The following is a 21,638-nucleotide window of genomic DNA, read 5'->3' on the forward strand; positions in this document are numbered from 1 at the left end:
CAATGCCGTGTGGGGCGAGGTGGTGAACGTCTTCAATGCTGCCTTCCCTGACCGGCCACCCAGCTCAGTGGGTACCATGAAGACACTGTGGAAGAGACTGAAGGTGGAGAGTCGCCAGGTGCTGCACCGGCGCCAGAAGCAGGTGGTCACTGGCCTGACCGAGGTCCAGCGAGAGATCACGGCCATGGTGCCCAACCTCATCTCCAACCAGGACGACATGGACAGAGAGGAGGGCTACACCGGCCTCTGGCCTGGCTCCCCCACTGCAGGTGATACCACACTACTCAAGTCAAATGTATTTATAAAGCCCTTCTTACATCAGCTGATATCTCAAAGTGCTGTACAGAAACCCAGCCTAAAACCCCAAACAGCAAGCAATGCAGGTGTAGAAGCACTRCTCTGTGCTGACACTCCGCTAAGATGAGCTCATCTACATTGAGTTCACACATTTATAATATTTTTTTKTTCCTCAGATGATAGAATGATGTGGTGTCAACCAATCTGCTCACACACATAGTCAGTCCAAAATTATTTGCACCATTGATAAAGATTAGCAAAAAAWAAAATCTAAAATAAATACAAATATTGTATGCTCTAAAAAATTATGATTTTATACAAATGAAACGGATTGGCACCCCTGTTTTTAATACCTTACTTTACGTAGCCAGTAGATCTGACCTGCTTGCTTACAGCTGCACTAGGGTCAGACAGACTTCCTGTGTAGATCAAGACACCGCGAAGCCAGACGAGATATGGCTCGGAAAACGTACATCAATCCAGGGATGAGAAATGCATTGTACTCAGGGATGAGAAATGCATTGTACTCTGAATTGTCCCATTATCTCAACTGTTACCCTGATTGGACAATCTTCTCGGGGTGTAACAGTTGGGATGAATTATTAAATATTAAAGCATTAGACCTCACTAAAGGCATCAGTCATACAAAAGCTATACTTACATCTGAACTGGTTCTCTAGCAGATTAGTAAGAATGKCTCACCCCGTTTTTAAGAATGGCCTTTTTCCCATTATTCAGATTACAACCTTTCACTTATTTGAAAATGAAATAATCTACAAAATTTCGATATTTTTTTAACAAGCCATAGAAAGTTGGTTGTAATTTCTGTTTAATCCATCAGAAAAAAACATAACCAATATTACAACGCGGGAGCTGACGTTTTTACGGGCTACTAAACAAAATGTGGTATTTTGTTGGTAAAWTATTTTATTTATTTATTTAACTAGGCAAGTCATTTAAGAACAAATTCTTATTTTCAATGACGGCCTAGGAACAGTGGGTTAACTGCCTGTTCAAAGGCAGAATGACAGATTGTACCTTGTCAGCTCGGGGATTCGAACTTGCAACCTTTCGGTTACTAGTCCAACGCTCTAACCACTAGGCTACCCTGCCGTCCCATAATAATGATGCTGCCACCACCGTCTTTTGACCAAAAAGAACTTCTGGACATCAGAACAGTGATTACTCACCTTGAACTGGACGAAGATTTTTTCTTGAATGAGTCCGAGGTGAAGGATATATTGCTTTTGAGACCAGGCCCAAATCCTTTGGCCTTTTGGCAAACTCCAAGCCGGCTGTCATGTGCCTTTAACTGAGGAGCGGCTTCCGTCTGGCCACTCTACCATAAAGGCCTGATTGGTGGAGTGCTGCAGAGATKGTTGTCCTTYTGGAAGATTCTCCCATCTCCACAGAGGAACTCTGGAGCTCTGTCAGAGTGACCATTGGGTTCTTGGTCACCTCCCTGACCAAGGCCCTTCTCCCTGGATTGCTCAGTTTGGCCAGGCGGCCAGCTCTAGGAAGAGGTTTGGTGGTTCCAAACTTCTTCCATTTAGAATGATGTATGCCACTGCGTTCTTGGGGACCTTCAATGCTGCAGAAATGTTTTGTTACCCTTCCCCAGATGTGTGCCAATCCTGACTCTGCGCTCTACGGACAATTCCTTCGACCTCATGGCTTGGTTTTTGGTCTGATGTGCACTGTCAACTGTGGGACCTGATATACATTTTGTTTGTCATAGTTGAAGTGTACCTATGATGAAAATTACAGGCCTCTCTCATCTTTTTAAGTGGGAGAACTTGCACAATTGGTGGCTGACTAAATTCTTTTTTGCCCCACTGTATACAGGTGTGTGCCTTTACAAATCATGTCCAGTCAATTTAATTTACCACAGGTAAATCAAGTTGTAGAAACATCTCAAGGATGATCAATGGAAACAGGATGCACTTGAGCTCAATTTCGAGTCGCATAGCAAAGGGTCTGAATACTTATGTAAATAAGGTATTTCTGTTTTTAATTTTTWAAATACATTTTCAAAAAGTTCTAAAACATGTTTTTGCTTCGTCATTATGGGTATTGTGTGTAGATTGGGGAAAACATGTATTTGATCAATTTTAGAATAGGTTGTAAGGTAACAAAATGTGGAAAAGTGAAGGGGTCAGAATAGTTTCCAAATGCACTGTATTGCTCAGTATTTGTACAGTCACAAGGAGGTAATGTGTCTTCTCAGCTAGAGCACATCTCCATAGACAATCCTCTCTGTATGATGATCTTACATATGAAAATGTCAATACAGTTCAATATTAACTGCAAGTTTTTCTATTATAAGAGCAGAATGTCTGACAGTACAGTTAATCTAACCCARTGTCATGTCTTCCCCACGAGTGTGAGAGTAAAGACCAGGTAGACATGAGTATCGGCATCACCTCCTTTACAGCACTAACAGGAAGTGGTGGACCCCTCCGGGCCCCCTCCACCAACCAGCCCAATGAACTTTGACCTGCCCTACACCCCCCCGGGCCACCACACGACCCCTCACCTCTCTGGCGGCAGTGGCAGGGCGAGGTGCGGAGGACCCACGGTATGGGCCGCGCATGTTGGAACTGTCGGAGCTGGAACATGAGCAGAGGATGAGGCTTCTACAGATGGAACAGAAGGTTCTAGAAGATAAGAGACAGGCCGTGAGGCAGAAAGAGAAGGCCTACAGGCTAAAAAATAGATACTATCAGGCTAAGCTGAAGAAGATAGAAGAGGTACGACTGTCCTCTAGTAGCAAGGACATGGAGGATGAGGATCACGATCAAATCATTTGACGTTTTAGTTTCTTTCTACATTTTTATTGCTCTTATTTTCTGACAATGATTTTTTCMGTTTTTGACAGTTTCAGGTTTTAGTGATTTTTGTTTTAGTATTCCTTTTCATTGCTGCTCAAAATCTGGGGTAGTTTTGTTGTAATGGGCTGGGGGAGATCTCTGAATATGAAAAGACACCTGGCAAATAAAAATACCTGAGAGRGAAGAGCCTCCGGAAACAAACTGTCAAAACTGGTCTCTGCTAACACTTGTTTTCATCAGGGAATGTCACTCACAGAAAACACATCTTGTTAGGAATAAATAGTTCTTTTTTTAATGTGCAACATTTCTCTTGTATGGTTTCCACGGTGAATGAGGAGCAGCTGTTTCAAATTCCCCCCATGCTGACTGGATAGCACATACCCCAGAATAAACAAACTGACAAAGACAATCCCCCATCCCATCCTCTCTCTATCCCTTCATCATCACATCAATGTCTTTCCTCTTGACTCTAGTCATCTCACTCGTTCTTTTCTCTCATTGCATTTTGTCACAGTGGGAGAGTCAGGCCATAGGAAACATTACATCCTCTCACACTAAATTACAAAGTAATAAATATGATCGTCATAAATAAAATMAAATCTTATGTCTGTACAAGTTTCAGGTACTGCAATAATAAATCATGTGAAAAAATAACTGCCCAGTAGCTAAATAACTGGAGCAGCTGAACAGAATGGAACATGGGTAAGGATGGATATTGGGGGTACCCTGGGGACATTTTTGGCAATTATAGTGTCACATTTATAATAACATACCACCAAAGACATGAAATGATATTACAGCAGGTAATTGAAAAGAGATATTTTACACTTAAATGGACCATATATCCTCAGGCAGAGAAACTGTTAGATATGGAACCATATCTGATATAATACTTTGTTTTGACTGATATGTTTTGTTTGTGACTTATAGTAGCACAGAGAGCTATATGAGGCTGTAGAATAGATGATCGACATTCAAATGCAGTGGGTCTTGGATTAACAGAACAATTATGTCTAAAGAATGAGCCATCATCAAGCCTTGCAAATATAAAAGTATATCTGCTTTCTTTCTTGTTCACAATCATTTGTTCTATCAAATCTCGCTTTCCTAGAATTCCTTCCTATTTACAATCACCCGCCCCCAACATCTTCCTCATCCTATCACGTCTTGTAATCTCATCCAATCAACACTAACCAACCCCGGTCCCTAGTTTTATAAACATAGTTGACAGGTTTGAGGAAAGGTTTCAGGATAATGGTAGTGGAATTTGGGATTGAGTTAGGGCTATCGCCCATAGCAACAGATTCCATTCACATCTCCTTCACAACCGCACATGGACACAATCTTCCAAAACATCACAAGAGATTTTTTTTCTTCCATCTCTGTTGAAAAAGATACAAAATGTATAAAAATGTTATCTACAGGTTCATCTTTTTCTTAGCAGATCGATTCCGATCTTTGTGTTCATGTTGAAATCTGAGGATCGAAGTTCGTTAAAACGTAGTGGCTGAGGTAGCCACCCCTCTGTTTCAATCATATAGCCCTCCTCCCCATACTGGTTACYAATTGTGACCGAAAATACTTAACAGCAGCACCAACCCAGCACCTTCAAACTCCCTCTCACTGTCTCGGCCTTCCTTCAAAACATATCCTCCAGTATCCCAAAGTGCTTCAGCATTCCAGGGGCTCCTTGACCTCTGCCCTACCCCCGCGCAGTCCTTGGTAACCCCACTAGACATGCATTGTGGGATTTGGAGGGTGTCATCAAGACTGTCCTTCACTTCTGTTGACTCTGAAGAGGCAAGAGAGACCACAATCAGTGACAAGGGAAAATAACATAATTGTTATTAATGCTACATAAGTCTCCTGATATGTAGGCTATGACACATTTAGAATCCAAATCACCACATCTTTGATAGGGACCAAAAAGAGGGATGACCAAAAAGAGGGATGACCAAAAAGAGGGATGCGTGAGGATAGAGAGAAAAAGAGAGCAGAGCAGGAGTGTGAAGAGGAGAGGAAGCAGGGAGATGAAGCTGAGTGAGAGTGCAGGACTTACTCAGAGTCTGGGGAGACCTCAGAGATGCTGTGGGAGGTTGCGGAGTGGGGTGGGGAGGGGGAGGGTCCCTGTGCAGATGAGGGGTCTGGGGGGGTGAGCACAGAAGAGCTGAAGGAGGCCAAGATGGAGGACAGGATGTCCAGGTGCTCGCTGGACGGATGGCGGCTGGGGGGTGCGCCGAGGGCAGGGAGGGGGTACCTACACGGGGGAGCAGAGTCCAGCCGGCCGCGACAGGGTAGAGGGGATTCCTGGGGTTCCTCGCTGATTGGGGGTGGAGGGGAGGAGGGTGGGGGCTGGTCGGGGTGCGAGGGCTGACGGGGGGGCAGTGTGCGCAGCCACTCCCTGCAGGGCTGGGACTGAGTCACCCCACCTCCCCCATTGCCCTCCAGCTGCTCACGGGAGCGGCTGCTCATCAGCGCTCCTCCCAGGTGTTCACGGGAGGAGGCCTGGCGTCGCGTCAGGGTGTTGAGCTGGGAGCGCGACCCCCCCAGACTCGGCTCCACACCYCCATTCCCACTCAAGTCCTCCCGGGAGGCGTGGGCGCTGTGCTGCTGGACATCCAGCCTGTCTCTGGAGCTGCTCAGGTTCTCCCTGGAGGCTCTGTCTAGGCCCGGCTCACGGCGGCGGGGGAGCAGGTCCAGGTTGTCCCGGGAGCCCTGGCGGTCCAGGCGGTTCTGGGACCCTCCTCCAGCCTGGCGGCCCAGGGGGTCTCTGGAGAACTGGCGGCGAGCCAGAGAGTCCAGGTGCTCCCTGGAAGAGTAGCGGGAGGCGGGCTGGGACAAGGAACCCGTGCCAGACAGGGAGCCTGTCCCAGAGTACATGCGGCCGTAGGAGGCTGCCGGGACGCCCCTGTGGCCCAGGGTGGAGGTGCGGTACCAGGAGAGATCGCTGGGGACCCGGCCCATGGTGGAGAGACCCTGCAGGGCCGGCGGACAGCCAATACGGTTCTTCAGGATGCCTGAGACAGCAGGGAGAGATGAGAAGAGAGAAAAGGTTAATCATGTGTATGTATTTTGGCCTTTGAGTCTACATGAATCTGTATGTGGAACCCATTGGTAATAAATGCTGGTCATCAGCACTCCAAAGTCAACCATTGATACCCACACAGACCAAAATAGTATCATCTGGTCCAACTGAGGTTGTGACTCACCCTTGCGGTGGCGGCTGGGCTGTCCTGTCAGGCTGTTCTCGTCCCCGCTGGTCAGCGCTGCGTCAGGCTGGTTGTTGTTGGCGCCATCCTTGCTGTAGTCAGCCCCTAGGCGGCGCTCTGAGCCCCACTTCTGCAGGGAGTGGACTTCACACTCCTCCAGCGCTGGCCAATAGGAGAGCAGGTCATTGCCATCCAGGTCTGATGGACAATCGCCAATGGCCAACAATTCAAAATAAATCACAACTGTATCCAATATGAGATAATGTTTTGTAGAAGTGACATGTAAATGCATAAGGATTTTTATTGATTTATGGATATTGGTTTCTGACATTTATGATATCTGTATGTATTCATTTGTGAATCTATGAGTCTATCAGTCTGACATTTTCTTAGCGTCTGTGTGTACCTTTGGTGCTATTGTGGGTGGGCTCTGTGAGCAGCCGCTCGCTGTGATTGGTGCGTTTGAAACGCCGCTGGATGCGTCCACGGAGACGAACGTTGTCCTCACTCTCGGAGGAGGGGATGGAGAGACTACGTTCCCCTTCCAAAGAGACATCTGAGTCTGTGTCTGAGTCCTCACCTGAGAGGAAAGACAGAACGACAGAGAGAGAGAGAGACAGAACGACAGAGAGAGAGAGACAGAACGACAGAGAGAGAGAGAGAGGGAGAGACAGAACGACAGAGAGAGAGAGAGAGTGGAAAGACAGAACGACAGAGAGAGAGAAGAGAGAGGGAAAGACAGAACGACAGAGAGAGAGAGAGAGAACGACAGAGAGAGAGAGGGAAAGACAGAACGACAGAGAGAGAGGGAAAGACAGAACGACAGAGAGAGAGAGAGAGAGAGAGAGTGAAAGACAGAACGACAGAGAGAGAGAGAGGGAAAGACAGAACGACAGAGAGAAGAGAGACAGAACGCAGAGGAGAGAGACAGAACGACAGAGAGAGAGAGAGGGAAAGAAGAACGACAGAGAGAGAGAGAGAGAGAGAGGGAAAGACAGAACGACAGAGAGAGAGAGAGACAGAACGACAGAGAGAGAGAGGGAAAGACAGAACGACAGAGAGAGAGGGAAAGACAGAACGACAGAGAGAGAGAGAGAGAGAGAGTGAAAGACAGAAGACAGAGGAGAGAGAGAGGGAAAGACAGAACGACAGAGAGAGAGAGAGGGAAAGACAAACGACAGAGAGAGGGGAAAGACAGAACGACAGAGAGAGAGAGAGCGGGAAAGACAGAACGACAGAGAGAGGGAGAGCGGGAAAGACAGAACGACAGAGAGAGAGAGCGGGAAAGACAGAACGACAGAGAGAGAGAGAGCGGGAAAGACAGAACGACAGAGAGAGAGAGACAGAACGACAGAGAGAGAAGAGAGAGGAGAGACAGAACGACAGAGAGGAGTGAGGGAAAGACAGAACGACAGAGAGAGAGAGAGAGGGAAAGACAGAACGACAGAGAGAGAGAGAGACAGAACGACAGAGAGAGAGAGACAGAACGACAGAGAGAGAGAGCAGAACGACAGAGAGAGAGACAGAACGACAGGAGAGAGAGAGAGAGTGGGAAAGACAGAATGAGAGAGAGAGAGAGAGAAATACAGAACAACAGAGAGAGAGAGAGAGAGGTAAAGACAGAACGACAGAGAGAGAGGGAAAGACAGAACGACAGAGAGAGAGAGAGAGGGAAGACAGAACGACAGAGAGAGAGAGAGAGAGAGAGAGAGAGAGAGAGGCAGAACAACAGAGAGAGAGAGGTAAAGACAGAACGAAAGAGAGAGAGAAGAGAAAGGAAAGACAGAATGACAGAGAGAGAGAGAGAGAGGTAAAAGACAGAACGAAAGAGAGAGAGAGAGAGAGGGAAAAACAGAATGACAGAGAGAGAGAGGAAGACAGAACGATAGAGAGAGAGAGAGAGGTAAGACAGAACGACAGAGAGAGAGAGAAAGACAGAACGACAGAGAGAGAGAAAGCAGAAGAAAGAGAGAGAGGTAAAGACAGAACGAAAGAGAGAGAGAGAGAGGGAAAGACAGAATGACAGAGAGAGAGAGAGGGAAAGACAGAATGACAGAGAGAGAGAGAAAGACAGAACGACAGAGAGAGAGAGAGAGAGGGAAAGACAGAACGACAGAGAGAGAAAGACAGAACGAGGTATAGAACCAGTTATAGTGTCAGTCACCAATAAAAATTAAAAGTGGTCATGTACATTTATCATTTTAAGTGTATTGTATACAGTATTAAAACCCCAGTTGAGTGTTTATGAATGTGTGTATTTCTATTACAATGCATGTGTGCACACGTGGGCAAGACTGTGTGTGTGTGTGTGTGTGTGTGGTGTGTGTGTGCGTGCGTGCGTGCGTGCGTGCGTGCGTTGCGTGCGTGCGTGCGTGCGTGCGTGCGTGCGTGCGTGCGCCAGTGCGTGCGCCAGTGCGTGCGCCAGTGGGTACCTCTGTCCATGGAACATAGCCACATCCAGGTCTGTAGCTCCAGTATGTCCCAGATTGTGTTCCAAGGTCTGGCGGGCCAGCAGGTTCTCCCTGTGGGAGGAGAGGTGTTAACCAGAGCATTTACTCATGACCACACACACTGAGACACTGGACTGGTCACTACATTTACCAGGCTCCATAAACCTTATTTACAAACAGTGGAAGTCTGCAGCACATGTACACAATGAGCCGGTTTCCCAGACACTGACTGAGCCTACTCCTGGACTTAAAAGCATGGTTGATGGAGAATCTGCATTGGAATAGCTTTTAGCCCAGGACTAAGCTGAATCTGTGTCTGGGAAACTGCCCTACATATTTCAGCCTCACAGATCCTGTGCATCTCAGATGGCTTACTGACCGAGCGCTGCTGACAGAGGAGATGGTGGAGGCTCCCAGGGTGATGCGGTGCAGTCCGCTCTGCTCCAGCAACGACGCATTGTTGTAGGGGTTCTGACCCTTGACACAAAACACACACGTGTTGAAAAATACATTCAGGACTAGAGCACACATCAACATTCTAGGTCATACCGCTCTAGTCGAGTCTGAAATAGTCAGAGCAAACAGCAACAATCATTCCCCAGATGAGTCAGTGGAAGAGAACAATGGAAAGACAGCAGGCTAAGCACAGTGCATTGTGGGTCAAGTGAAGAGCCCCGAGGGGGTCATATTAGGGGAAGACCAGGGTGTGCTGATTTGGATTGGGGGGTTGATGTGTGTCGTAGAATGGGGCCAGATGATGTACAGTGGATGGGTGGGTAGATGGGTTCCTTGTTGGTGTAGTGGGCTGTGTGTGTGTGTGGGGGGGGGGGGGCATGCTCACAGGGATCTGTGGGGCTCTAGGTGCGTCCTCGTTGAGGCTCTTCTTGCCCAGACATGACAACTTCCAGACCTCCTGCACCTCCGCGTTCATCACCGTGAATACCAGGAACATAGCAAGACCCTGGGAAGAGGGGAATGTATACATTAACACACCACCAAGTACTCACACAGTCTAATAACACACACAAAAACAGGGTCAGTACCTGCAGTAAGCATAGTACAATGAAGATATAGTGGAAGGCCAGAATGCTGTTGTTGACAGCCATCAGCCCAAAGAACCAGGTAGAGGTGGCCAGCAGCAGCAGGAGGATGGCACCGCGTAGAGTGGCTCTGGAGAGACAAGGAAAAGGAAAAGAATAGAGAGACAAAAAGAGAGAGGGCTTGTCAAACAGTGAGAGAGACAGAGGTTTTTTTATCAAAAAAGCTTTAATGGCTGGATTTAAAGCTATACTGTATTACTGCAATAGAATTGTATTCAGCAGAACCCGGCCATTTATGTGTAATATGTTCAACCTCTCTGGGATACTCACATGACAGGTAGTTTCTTGGTCTCTTTCTGGGAGGGGTTGCAGGACATGCGAGCCACAATCAGAAACATCCCACCATTCATCTGCAACAAAGAGACAGCAATGAGGCAGACATGAGACTAGATCAAATTAGAACTACAGATGTATAGAGGCAAACAAAGTGACTGACACATAACTAGAGGTATAGAGGCAAACAAAGTGACTGACACATAACTAGAGGTATAGAGGCAAACAAAGTGACTGAACACATAACAGAATATAAGAGGCAAACAAAGTGACTGACACATAACTAGAAGGTATAGAGGCAAACAAAGTGACTGACACATAACTAGAGATATAGAGGCAAACAAGAGTGACTGACACAAATAACTAGAGTATAGAGGCAAACAAAGTGACTGACAAGAACAGAGATATAGAGGCAAACAAAGTGACTGACACAGAACTAGAGATATAGAGGCAAACAAAGTGACTGACACAGAACTAGAGGTATAGAGGCAAACAAAGTGACTGACACAGAACTAGAGGCATTGAGGATAACAAAGTGACTGACACTGAATGACACAGAGTGAGAGGGAGACAGTACCAGAATGACGATAGCGATGGGTCCAGCGAAGCTCCAGATGAGTTTGTCATATATGGAGATCCAGCAGAAGTCTGGGTTTCCATAGCCCTCAGGATCCAGCCCTACCGCCAAACCTGAACGAGAGTAAGATGTGTTTTTCACTTTGTGTTCATACTAGTATCAGTGAAATCCATTCTAAAACAGGTCTCTGTAGGGAACTGCGCGTGTGTGTGCGTGTGTGTGTGTGTGTGTGTACCTGTGATGATGGCAGGCACGCCCCATCCGATGGCATAGTAGAACCTCATGGCTCCGTAGTTGATGTTGCGAGCCTCTGTCTGCACGCGGTAGACGTGGAGCCCTTCCACAAACAGCCAGGCAAACKTGGCCATGAACAAATAGTGCAGCAGGATGGCCACCACCGTACACATGAACTAACAGAGAGAGGACAGTCAGAGCCATGTATAGAGATTATGTTATGACAACTTTCAATGTATTCATATGGGTCTGTAGCCGAGTTCAGTGACTATTTGCCCATTGGGCTTCTATTGGTGAGTTTGGCCGAAATTTGTTTAAGGCCTTTGGCTTTCAGACAAGTTAGAAAACATTTACTGGGAGAGAGAATGTATGAAATCTGGAGTTATACTGTAAGCATCACAGTGCAAAACAGCAATGAACACCAAGGCAGAGAGATGTTCAGCCAGACGGTCATTTTGTAAACCCACTCAAACAGAAAAACCTTTCAGTCAGTTTGACTGGAAATGATCCAGACTGTGTAGATTAGCTAGTTAAAAATAGTAAATGGGATATTAAAGGTCATTGAAGACAATGATATAACATACCGTCACTGTACATACGATACACAGTTGGAACACACAGTTGTTGAACATACCCATTCACATAAACACACATAGCCCCATGCACACTGATTTCTCTCTTTCTCTCTCAGACCCCCCCACACACACACACACACACACACGTAACCTACCCACCCACACATACCTGCTGCTCGGTCTGGTTGATGCCGAGCAGGAAGACGAGCTCAGAGAGCAGCATGGCGGCGGCCATGTTGGAATGGATGGAGCGGGTGTTGGACTTGAGGCCCCGGAGGCAGGACAGCACCAGGACAGTGAGCAGCAGGGCCAGCATGGACACAGACAGGGAGAAGTAGGTGACCAGGGCCAGGGTCTCCAGATCCCCCTCCAACTGTTCTCTCTGGGAGCTGTCCATCAGGACACCAAAGGTGCCCAGCCTCTGACACTGGCAACGCACGTGGGACGTGTTCCTGTATACTACGATGCAGTCCCTCACTGTCCAGCAACCTCCCACCTCCAAACTGTAGAGAGAGGGGGGTGGGGTGAGAGAGACAGAGAGTGAGCATCAGTGAGAGTGAAAGAGAGAGAGAGAAGGGGCGGATAGGGGTAGAGAAAAGGTGGGAGAAAGTCAGGATGAAGAAAAGAGATGGGTTAAGTGAGAGAAAGATAAAAGCATCAAACACACTACAACTCCCAGCTGACAGTATCTATTTCCCATAGAGCACAAGCCCCCTCAAGTCATGTAAAGCTCTACTCACGGGCTGCTGTGGTTCCACTGGACACACAGGGGCTTGCTACGATTGGTGGTCTCCAGCAGACGGAACTCCAGCTGCAGGGGCGAGTCCAGGGGACCCCCGACAAACGTCTGGTTGTTGTAGACAGACACACTGACCACTGGAGAGTTCATCACTGGATGTCTGGGGAGTCTAAAGGAGAGGAGGAGTGACAGAGGAGAGAGGGGAGAGGGAGAGAGAGAATTTGATTTAGTAGGACGGACTTAATAGCCCTAACACTGTTTTATGGTCCACCAAACACAATTCCAATGCTGTGCTTTGAAAAGTCCAATGAAAACATAAATAAACAGTCATAAATACACACTCCTAGTAAACCAGATGAGAGAGACAGACACTGGAGGGCAGGCATATACAGTACACACACACCTGACTCCTCGTCGGTCAGTGTGGTACTTGGGGGGGAGTGCTGCTCCAAGGCTACGATAGATCAACATGATGACAATGGTGATAGGCGGCTCCAGTAGCGAAACAGAATGCCTGGCTGCAGCATAGTCTCCCGTCTGATTGGCCAACATACTGACAGGGGCAGGAGCTGTGTTCTGTGAAGCTGAAACTGGAACATGCACAAGGCATAAGAGGAGTGACATAAGGTAGGTATGTGCATGTGCTTGTGTGTGTGTGTGTACAGTATGTGTGTTTGTGTGTTTCAGTGGCTGTCGTGTATGTGTGTGTTCTCCTTACGTTGGTGTCGTTGTGGCACCAGGGCAGCAGGGGGCAACACCACATGTGTGTGGGGGTCCCAGAGAGCCTGGCCGCGGAACAGAGGGCTGTGGTAGCGAGGGAAACGTCTGCGCACATGGGTGTGGTTCTCAACGCGGTCCAGGTTCATCACTGAAACACGAGCATACACACAGTCCATGACTCCAGGTTACACCACACAACATAACAAAAATAACCTGATGAACAATATTGTTGGTTTACTCACTACTCAGCAATAAAACAGGTATTAAAGTCAACGTCGGTCATCTGTCATCAGTGTGTGGTTTTTACACTTGTTTTTGATATTTATATGTTCCTGCCAAAACCAACCCTGGATCTCTACATGCACTGCTGTGCATAGGGTTCTCTCCTTTGTTTTTACACAGGAAAAGGACTAGGGCTACACACTTGCATGGATTAACTACTTGACCAAATAAAGCAGGAACAACCACTCAATACAGAAAGGTGGACCTCATTTGACACAATGAACTGATCTCACTACATGAAGGGTAAGAGTGCAGATGGTTCTGTCCTGGGGGGGGGACTCACCGATGTTGGGGGCGACCAGAGCCACGGGGTTCAGGTAGGTGAGCTTCATGTTCCGGGCCAGGGTCTGGGCATACTGCTCCAGCAGATCAGCCAGCCCTCCTGCCCCTCCCTGGGCCTGGATCTGGGCCCGCCATAAACTTGCACTGCCTGGACCCAGCACCGCACTGCAGCCCTGCAGAACATTCTGGAGACGGAAGGAGAGAGGGAGATTCAGTTCCTACACACACAATCTAATAAAACAGTGACTACATTTTCCAAACTCCAATAAAAGGTTTTACGAGCGTGTTGCCAGGCAACCCTCACCTCGTTGAAGTGTGCGTCCTGGGTGGCGGTCAGGCCGAAGCCCGTCTGCAGACTCTCGAAGGTCAACAGGCGGGACAGTAGCCGCTCTGCAATCTGAAGGTCATTGCCATAGAGACGGGGTGTGGCTTCAGTGACATCACGGAGCTGGTGGGCCAGTTTCCTCTCCACGATGGTGCTGAGCTCTGTCTCGTTCCCGCTCAACCCGACTCCAGCTATGCACACCACACACACACACACACACACACACCCACACACACACACACACACACACACACACACACACACACCACACACACACACACACAACACACACACACACACACACACACACACACACACACACACACACACACACACACACACACACACACCACACACGCACCACCACTATGTTAGACACCATTCCATATTGTACAGTTTCCACCAGTATGATACAATGGGGTAGTGGAGTAATTCTTACTGCTGCATTGAGCTCCACAAAGGGAGGAGAGGTACAGTTGTAGAGATCCGGCTCCAGCCAGCCCCTCTCCACGTCACAGTGTCTGATAGCAGCACCTGGAGAGAACAGACACAGACACTAATACCTGTATAACACATCCACAACACTAAAAAGCAGCACAGGGGATACATTCAAACACAGATACTAGGTTTCAAAGGAATGGGGCGTTTATCTGCCTATAGTCAGTATAGATCATGAGTCTTCTAATGGGAGATGTTATCATCTTTCCTTCYTTGGAAGATTCAGGAAATATACAGTATACTGAACAAAAATATAAATGCAACAATTTCAAAGATTTGACTGAGTTACGGTTCATATAACTACAGAGAAAGTGTAGAGTGTTGAGGGACTGACCCACGGATCCTTTAGGACAGGGCACGGCTGCTGGCAGGTTGAACTTCGTCCTGGGCCACCAGATACCCAGGGTGATGGTCTTAGGACAGCCGTCATAGATGACTAACAGACAGAGAGAGAGAGAAACAGGGGGAAAAAGACTGTGTATGAATAAAAATAAAAACTGTGTATGAAGACAATGAAAATCTCATACTAGTTTGAGAGGAGAGAGGTTTGACAAGAGGGAGATGTTTTTTGAGAGAGAAAGAGTCTTACAGCAGGGAAAATAAGTGAATCAGAGAAGCGGGAGGCACAGAGAAGATGAGAGAGAAGACATGAGAGGAAAAGAGAAAGAGAAGATCACAGGTAGGAGGAGAGGAATCCCTCGGTCTCACCTTCGCAGCCCTTCAGTGTGACTTCAGCGAAGGGGTTGTCGCACATGTTGCACTGTCGACCAATCACACCAGCCCGACACTGGCACTGGCCACTCTCTGGGTCACATGACCGGGAGAAGGAGCCCACAGGGTAGCAGTCACACGGCAGGCAGGAGTCACTGCCCCGCAGGCGGTAGTGGAACTCCTGACACACACGGATATATACACAGAGATAGGTACACAGAGAGACAGACACAACAGAAACAAATATACACCCAAACACACGTAGACATAACATTCAGACCAAAGACAACCACATCCAAATACACAAAGAACAGACATAGCAAAGTCACATATATATACACGCAAACATTCACATATACAGGCATATACATGTACATAGACGCACACAGACAGACACACAAATGCGCACAAATCAACATGAAAAAGAGAGAGGGGAAGATGAAAGCAGACAGATTTACAGAAAAGAGAAGGATTTAGAGAGAAAAGGAGAGACGTACAGAGACATGGACAGACAAACACACAAAAATATTGTCAGGTGGGCGTTAAGAAACACCAGTTTGTTAAATCTCATCTTAGAACAATTCAACATTTAAATTACAATACTCAATATAATACTATAATACTATACTGYGAGAAAACGGAGCTTCTGTACTGTCCTTGAAACAGGATTTAAAATGGGGTCACAGTGTGGAGGGTGGTATGAGGGATAAGGTGGGTTCGTTGGCATTAAGAGTGTTAAGGATAATGGGGTTGCTCAGATTACAAGGTGAAGCTGCTGATAATGCCTCGATAAGACAAAGCCTGTTTGATAGCAGTGTCAGGTTAGGATCAGTATCAAGGATTAGGGTCACAAGCAGGGATTAGAAAACAGTAGGTAAGGGTGGTATATGGTGATGATAGGTCTGCTGAGGTATATAAGAGCATGGCTCTGGGATCCCATGCCTGGGATTGCGATATGAGTTGATCAACGGTAAGAGTATTTACTGCTGATATGCGTGATTGTGCGCATGCTTGTGTGTGTGTGTGTGTGTGTGTGTGTGTGTGTGTGTGTGTGTGTGTGTGTGTGTGTGTCGTGGCGGGCAGGTCACCTTGCAATGGCAGTGGCCACTGGTCTTGTTGCAGTCGGGGTGGAATCCTTTACTGGTGTTACAGTGGCAGGGCCCACATGTTGGAGAGCCCCACCAACCACGTGGACACTGGTGGTCAATCCTACACAGGCACGCACGCACACACGCCCACAGTGAAACACACGTTAAAAGTTTCAGTCCCTGTCTGCTATATAGGCCACAGTGTACATCCCAGAGCACATCACAGTACCTAGATCAAAGGGAAGAGGGCAGGAAAGATCTGACACCTAAAGCTGGGAGGGATTTCACATTGRGGTGGGGTGACACCTGGGTCACATATATACACTGTGTTTTATCATCACAGAGAAACTTAAGTCTCCTCTCATCCTCTCCTGGGGATTAGGGCATATCTGCTGAAAAACAAGGACAACAAAATCCACATTGACAGATAGACAGAGCAGAGCACTGTAACACTGCTGTCTCACCCCAGTCTCAGGCACTGCTATGGTGTACTGTTACTAACATTAKAAATACACACAGACATTTGGGACTCAGTCATCTGAAGTTGATCTGTAGTTATAGTGTTTACTGACCTGTCTCCCTAGTCACAGATGGACAGTATGTTAATAATGTTCATGTATTTGAAGTTGATGTAAAGTTGACACACTGACCTGTGCTGACAGTATTGCCCATAGTAGTTGATCTATGGTTGATCGACAGTAGATGTAAAGTTGAAAGACTAACCTGTGCTGACAGTACTGGCCATAGTGGTTGTCTCCACAGTCACAGATGTATCCGTGTGATGAGCTGGGCTTCCTGTGGCACTTGGCTTCATTTTCACACGGGTTCAGCTGGCACGCTTCTATACAGCCCTTACCATAGAAACCTACAAAACACACACACAGTCATTACCATAGAAACCTACAAAACACACACACAGTCATTACCATACGAAACTACAAAACACACACACAGTCATTACCATACTGAAACACTATCCCAAACAACCCAACACAGTCATTACCATAGAAACCCTACAAAACACACTTACGACAGTCAATACCATAGAAACCTAAAAACACACACACACAGTCATTACCATAAGAACCTACAAACAACACACAGCCTTACCATAGAACCTACAAAACAACACAAAGACTCATTACCATAGAAACCTACAACACACACACACAGTCATTACCATAGAAACCTACAAAACACACACACAGTCATTACATAGAGAACCTACAAAACACACACACAGTCATTACCATAGAAACTACACAAACAACACACACAGTCATTACCATAGAAACCTACAACACACACAGCACCTTACCATAGAAACCTACAAACACACAACACAGCACCTTACCATAGAAACCTACAAAACACACACACAGTCATTACCATAGAAACCTACAAACAACACAACAGTCTTTACATAGAAACCTACAAACACACCACACAGCATTACCATAGAAACCTACAAAACACACACACAGTCATTACCATAGAACCTACAAAACACACACACACGTCATTACCATAGAACCTACAAAACAACACACACAGTCATTACCATAGAAACCTACAAACACACACACAGTCATTACCATAGGAAACCTACAAAACACACACACAGTCATTACCATAGAACCTACAAACACACACACACCGTCTTACCATGAGAACCTACAACACACACACAGTACATACCATACGAAACCTACAAAACACACACACAAGTCATTACCATGGGAACCTCAACAACACAGTACACAGTCATTACCATAGAAAACCTACAAAACACACACACAGCCTTACCATAGAAACCTACAAAACACACACACAGTCATTACCATAGAAACCTACAAAACACACACACAGTCATTACCATAGAACCTACAAACACAACACAGTCATTACCATAGAACCTACAAAAACACACCACAGTCATTACCATAGAAACCTACAAAACACACACACATCATTACCATGAGGAACCTACAACACATACACAGTCATTACCATGAAACCTAACAAAACACACCACAGCCTACCATAGAAACCTACAAAACACCACACAAGTCATTACCATAGAAACCTACAAACACACACACAGTCATTACCATAGAAACCTACAAAACACACACACAGTCACTTACCATAGAAACCTACAAAACACACACAAGTCATTACCATAGAAACCTACAAAACACCACACACAGTCATTACCATAGAAGCCTACAAAACACCACACAGTCATTACCATAGAAACCTACAAAACACACACACAGTCATTACCATAGAAACCTACAAAACACACACACAGTCATTACCATGAAAACTACAAAACACACACACTCATTACCCTGGGAACCTACAACACAAGTACACCAGTCATTACCATGGGAACCTACAACACAAATACACAGTCACATTACCATAGAAACCTACAAAACACACACACAGTCATTACCATGGGAACCTACAACACAAGTACACAGTCATTACCATAACCTACAAACACAACACAGTCATTACCATGGGAACCTACAACCACACACACAGCAATTACCATGGGAACCTACAACACAAGTACACAGTCATTACCATGGAACCTACAACCACGTGCACAAGTCATTACCATGGAACCCCATACAACACAGTCATTACCATGGGAACCTACAACACATGTACACAGTCATTACCATGGGAACCTACAACACGTGCACACAGTCATTACCATGGGAACCTACAACACGTGCACGCACACGTGTTAGAAACCTATCACACATGCACAATTTGATATAAAAAGGGAGTGGCTCCTAATCCGTGACTGGATCTTTTATTTCTGAGCCTTCATATCTGTGAGTGCGCTAATTCTCACAGTATCTCAAGAGAATTTGGGACTTAGATACATAGCTAGTTAAATAAGAGTTAAAAGGCAAAAAGATTATATTCGCAATGTCACTAAGCAAAAAAACTACCAAAACAGCAATAGTCACTACAATGTCAAAACATGAGTTCARTACCATTTGCTTGATTTTATGGACCCACGACTATGGTGTATCAACATTAGCATGCTTACGACGCTATAAAATGTTGTTTTTATAACTAACCCTCACTTTTCTATACAAAAAATATATAAATGCATGTTTCACCAGCTGAAATAAAATATCCCAGAAATGTTCTATACTCACAAAAATATTATTTCTCTCCAATGTTTCATACTCACAAAAATATTATTTCTCTCCAATGTTCCATACTCACAAAAATATTATTTCTCTCCAATGTTCCATACTCACAAAAATATTATTTCTCTCAAATGTTCCATACTCACAAAAATATTATTTCTCTCAAATATTCCATACTAACAAACAGATTATTTATCTCCAATGTCCCATACTCACAGAAAGATTATTTCTCTCAAATGTTCCATACTCACAAAAATATTATTTCTCTCAAATATTGTGCACAAATTTGTTTGCATCCCTTTTAGTGAGCATTTCTCCTTTGCCAAGATAATCCATCCACCTGTAAGGTGTGGCATATCAAGAACATGATTAAACAGCATGATCATTACACAGGTGCACCTTGAGCTGGGGACAATAAAATGGCACTCTAAAATGTGCATTTTTGTCACACAGCACAATGCAGATGTCTCAAGTTTTGAGGGAGCGTGCAATTGGCATGCTGACTGCAGGAATGTCCACCAGAGCTGTTGCCAGAGAATTGAATGTTAATTTCTCTACCATAAGAATTTGGCAGTAARTCCAACTGGCCTCACAACCGCAGACCACGTGTAAGCACACCAGCCCAGGACCTCCACATCTGGCTTCTTCACCTGCAGGATTGTCTGAGACCAGCCATCCTGATGAAACTGTGGGTTTGCACATCCTAAGACTTTTTGCACAAACTGTCAGAAACATCTCAGACCAGAGTCTTGACCTGACTGCAGTTCGGAATCGTAACCGACTTCAGTGGGCAAATGCTCACCTTCGACAGCYACTGGCACACCGGAGAAGTGTGCTCTTCACGGATTAATCCCGGTCTCAACTGTAACGGGCAGATGCCAAACAGTGTGTATGGCATTGTGTGGGCAAGCGGTTTGCTGATATCAACGTTTGTGAACAGAGTGCTCCATGGTGGCGGTGGGGTTATGGTATGCGCAGGCATAAGCTACAAACAACGAACACAACTGAATTTTATCGATGACAATTTGAATGCACAGAGATACTGTGACGAGGTCCTGAGGCTCATTGTCGTGCCATTCATCTGCCTCCATCACTTCATGTTTCAGCATGAAATGCAAGGCCCCATGTCGCAACGATCTGTACACAATTCCTGGAAGCTGAAAATGTCCCAGTACTTCCATGGCCTGTACACTCACCAGACATGTTACCCGTTGAGTATGTTTGGGATGCTCTGGGTCGACGTGTACAACGGCGTGTTCCAATTCCTGCCAATATCCAGCAACTTCACACAGCCATCGAAGAGGAGTGGGACAACATTCCACAGTCAACAGCCTGATCAATTATATTTGAAGGAGATGTGTCACGCTGTATGAGGCAAATGGTGGACACATACTGACTGGTTTTCTTATCCACGCCCCTAACCTTTTTTTTAAGGTACAGTATCTGTGACTAACAGATGCATATCTGTATTCYCAGTCATGTCAAATCCATAGATTAAGGCCTAATGAATGTATTTCAATTGAATTATTTCCTTATRTGAAATGTAAAAMAATTAAATGGTTACGTTAATATMTTTTTCATACATTTTTTACACTAGTGTGAGCTTGCTAGCTAGCCAGCATTAGCTACCTAGCTAGCAAGCTCTAGTCTAGTCCAATGGAAATCGATGCAACCCTGCTGGCTACATGGCTAGCTAGATGACCAGTGGGGACAGTGAAGTTCATATGATATTCAAGCATCTAATAAGTGCCATCGTGCAGAAAAAACWAAGAAAATACTGTTTGATGAGCTAGCTAAGTTAGCTAGCAAGGTATACCTGTTATCAAAGAGGATGCTAGCTAGCTTTGCATGCACGGCAGGACCAGTGTTGTCAAAGACGGTAGAGATCGCCTCTGGTGCTGTCAATATTACAACCAGGACGGACTGTTCTATGGTATGCAAAAGTGCCGGCACATACACAGATGCAGCTCTCATGCATTGCAATGATATTTTATTATCTGTAGTTAATCATAGTCAATACACATAAATTAACATAGCTATGAGTGAGCATGTTGTAAACTGTAAAGTATCTAGCTYGATGTGTCATCGCAAATTATCTTGCTATTGCATAAAAAAGTGCATACGACAAAATATATCTCACTACGTTGCCTATTTAGTCAACAACTTCTCTGACATTTGACTCGTAGTTCTTGAACAGGAAAGAAGTGGAGACAGTTTTTAGTGACCTACCAGATCACAACAAACAGAACAGCGAGGGGGAGATAAAAA

The 21,638-nt window shown here is 45.8% G+C and overlaps 1 protein-coding gene across 1 annotated transcript in view; it reads right to left on the reverse strand.

Moving 5' to 3' along the window:
* Positions 1 to 3,142: 3,142 nt before the first annotated feature.
* LOC111976886 (cadherin EGF LAG seven-pass G-type receptor 3) overlaps positions 3,143 to 21,638 on the reverse strand; it is a 60,755-nt gene continuing 42,259 nt past the window's right edge. Inside the window, exons 15-36 of the mRNA XM_070447872.1 lie at positions 16,915 to 17,056; positions 16,192 to 16,312; positions 15,101 to 15,284; positions 14,727 to 14,828; positions 14,309 to 14,428; positions 13,874 to 14,079; positions 13,571 to 13,754; positions 13,004 to 13,153; positions 12,689 to 12,875; positions 12,287 to 12,454; positions 11,716 to 12,049; positions 10,973 to 11,147; positions 10,738 to 10,850; positions 10,158 to 10,237; positions 9,831 to 9,957; positions 9,629 to 9,748; positions 9,167 to 9,264; positions 8,726 to 8,859; positions 6,744 to 6,917; positions 6,338 to 6,535; positions 5,188 to 6,145; positions 3,143 to 4,920 (exon numbers count right to left, since the gene is read on the reverse strand). Coding sequence (XP_070303973.1) covers positions 4,893 to 4,920; positions 5,188 to 6,145; positions 6,338 to 6,535; positions 6,744 to 6,917; positions 8,726 to 8,859; positions 9,167 to 9,264; positions 9,629 to 9,748; positions 9,831 to 9,957; positions 10,158 to 10,237; positions 10,738 to 10,850; positions 10,973 to 11,147; positions 11,716 to 12,049; positions 12,287 to 12,454; positions 12,689 to 12,875; positions 13,004 to 13,153; positions 13,571 to 13,754; positions 13,874 to 14,079; positions 14,309 to 14,428; positions 14,727 to 14,828; positions 15,101 to 15,284; positions 16,192 to 16,312; positions 16,915 to 17,056 — 4,103 coding nt within the window. The 3' untranslated portion in view covers positions 3,143 to 4,892. The remainder of the gene's footprint in view (positions 4,921 to 5,187; positions 6,146 to 6,337; positions 6,536 to 6,743; positions 6,918 to 8,725; positions 8,860 to 9,166; positions 9,265 to 9,628; positions 9,749 to 9,830; positions 9,958 to 10,157; positions 10,238 to 10,737; positions 10,851 to 10,972; positions 11,148 to 11,715; positions 12,050 to 12,286; positions 12,455 to 12,688; positions 12,876 to 13,003; positions 13,154 to 13,570; positions 13,755 to 13,873; positions 14,080 to 14,308; positions 14,429 to 14,726; positions 14,829 to 15,100; positions 15,285 to 16,191; positions 16,313 to 16,914; positions 17,057 to 21,638) is intronic.

The sequence above is a fragment of the Salvelinus sp. IW2-2015 genome, linkage group LG17, assembly GCF_002910315.2.
Source record: "Salvelinus sp. IW2-2015 linkage group LG17, ASM291031v2, whole genome shotgun sequence".
In the NCBI taxonomy this organism is placed as follows: Eukaryota; Metazoa; Chordata; class Actinopteri; order Salmoniformes; family Salmonidae; genus Salvelinus; species Salvelinus sp. IW2-2015.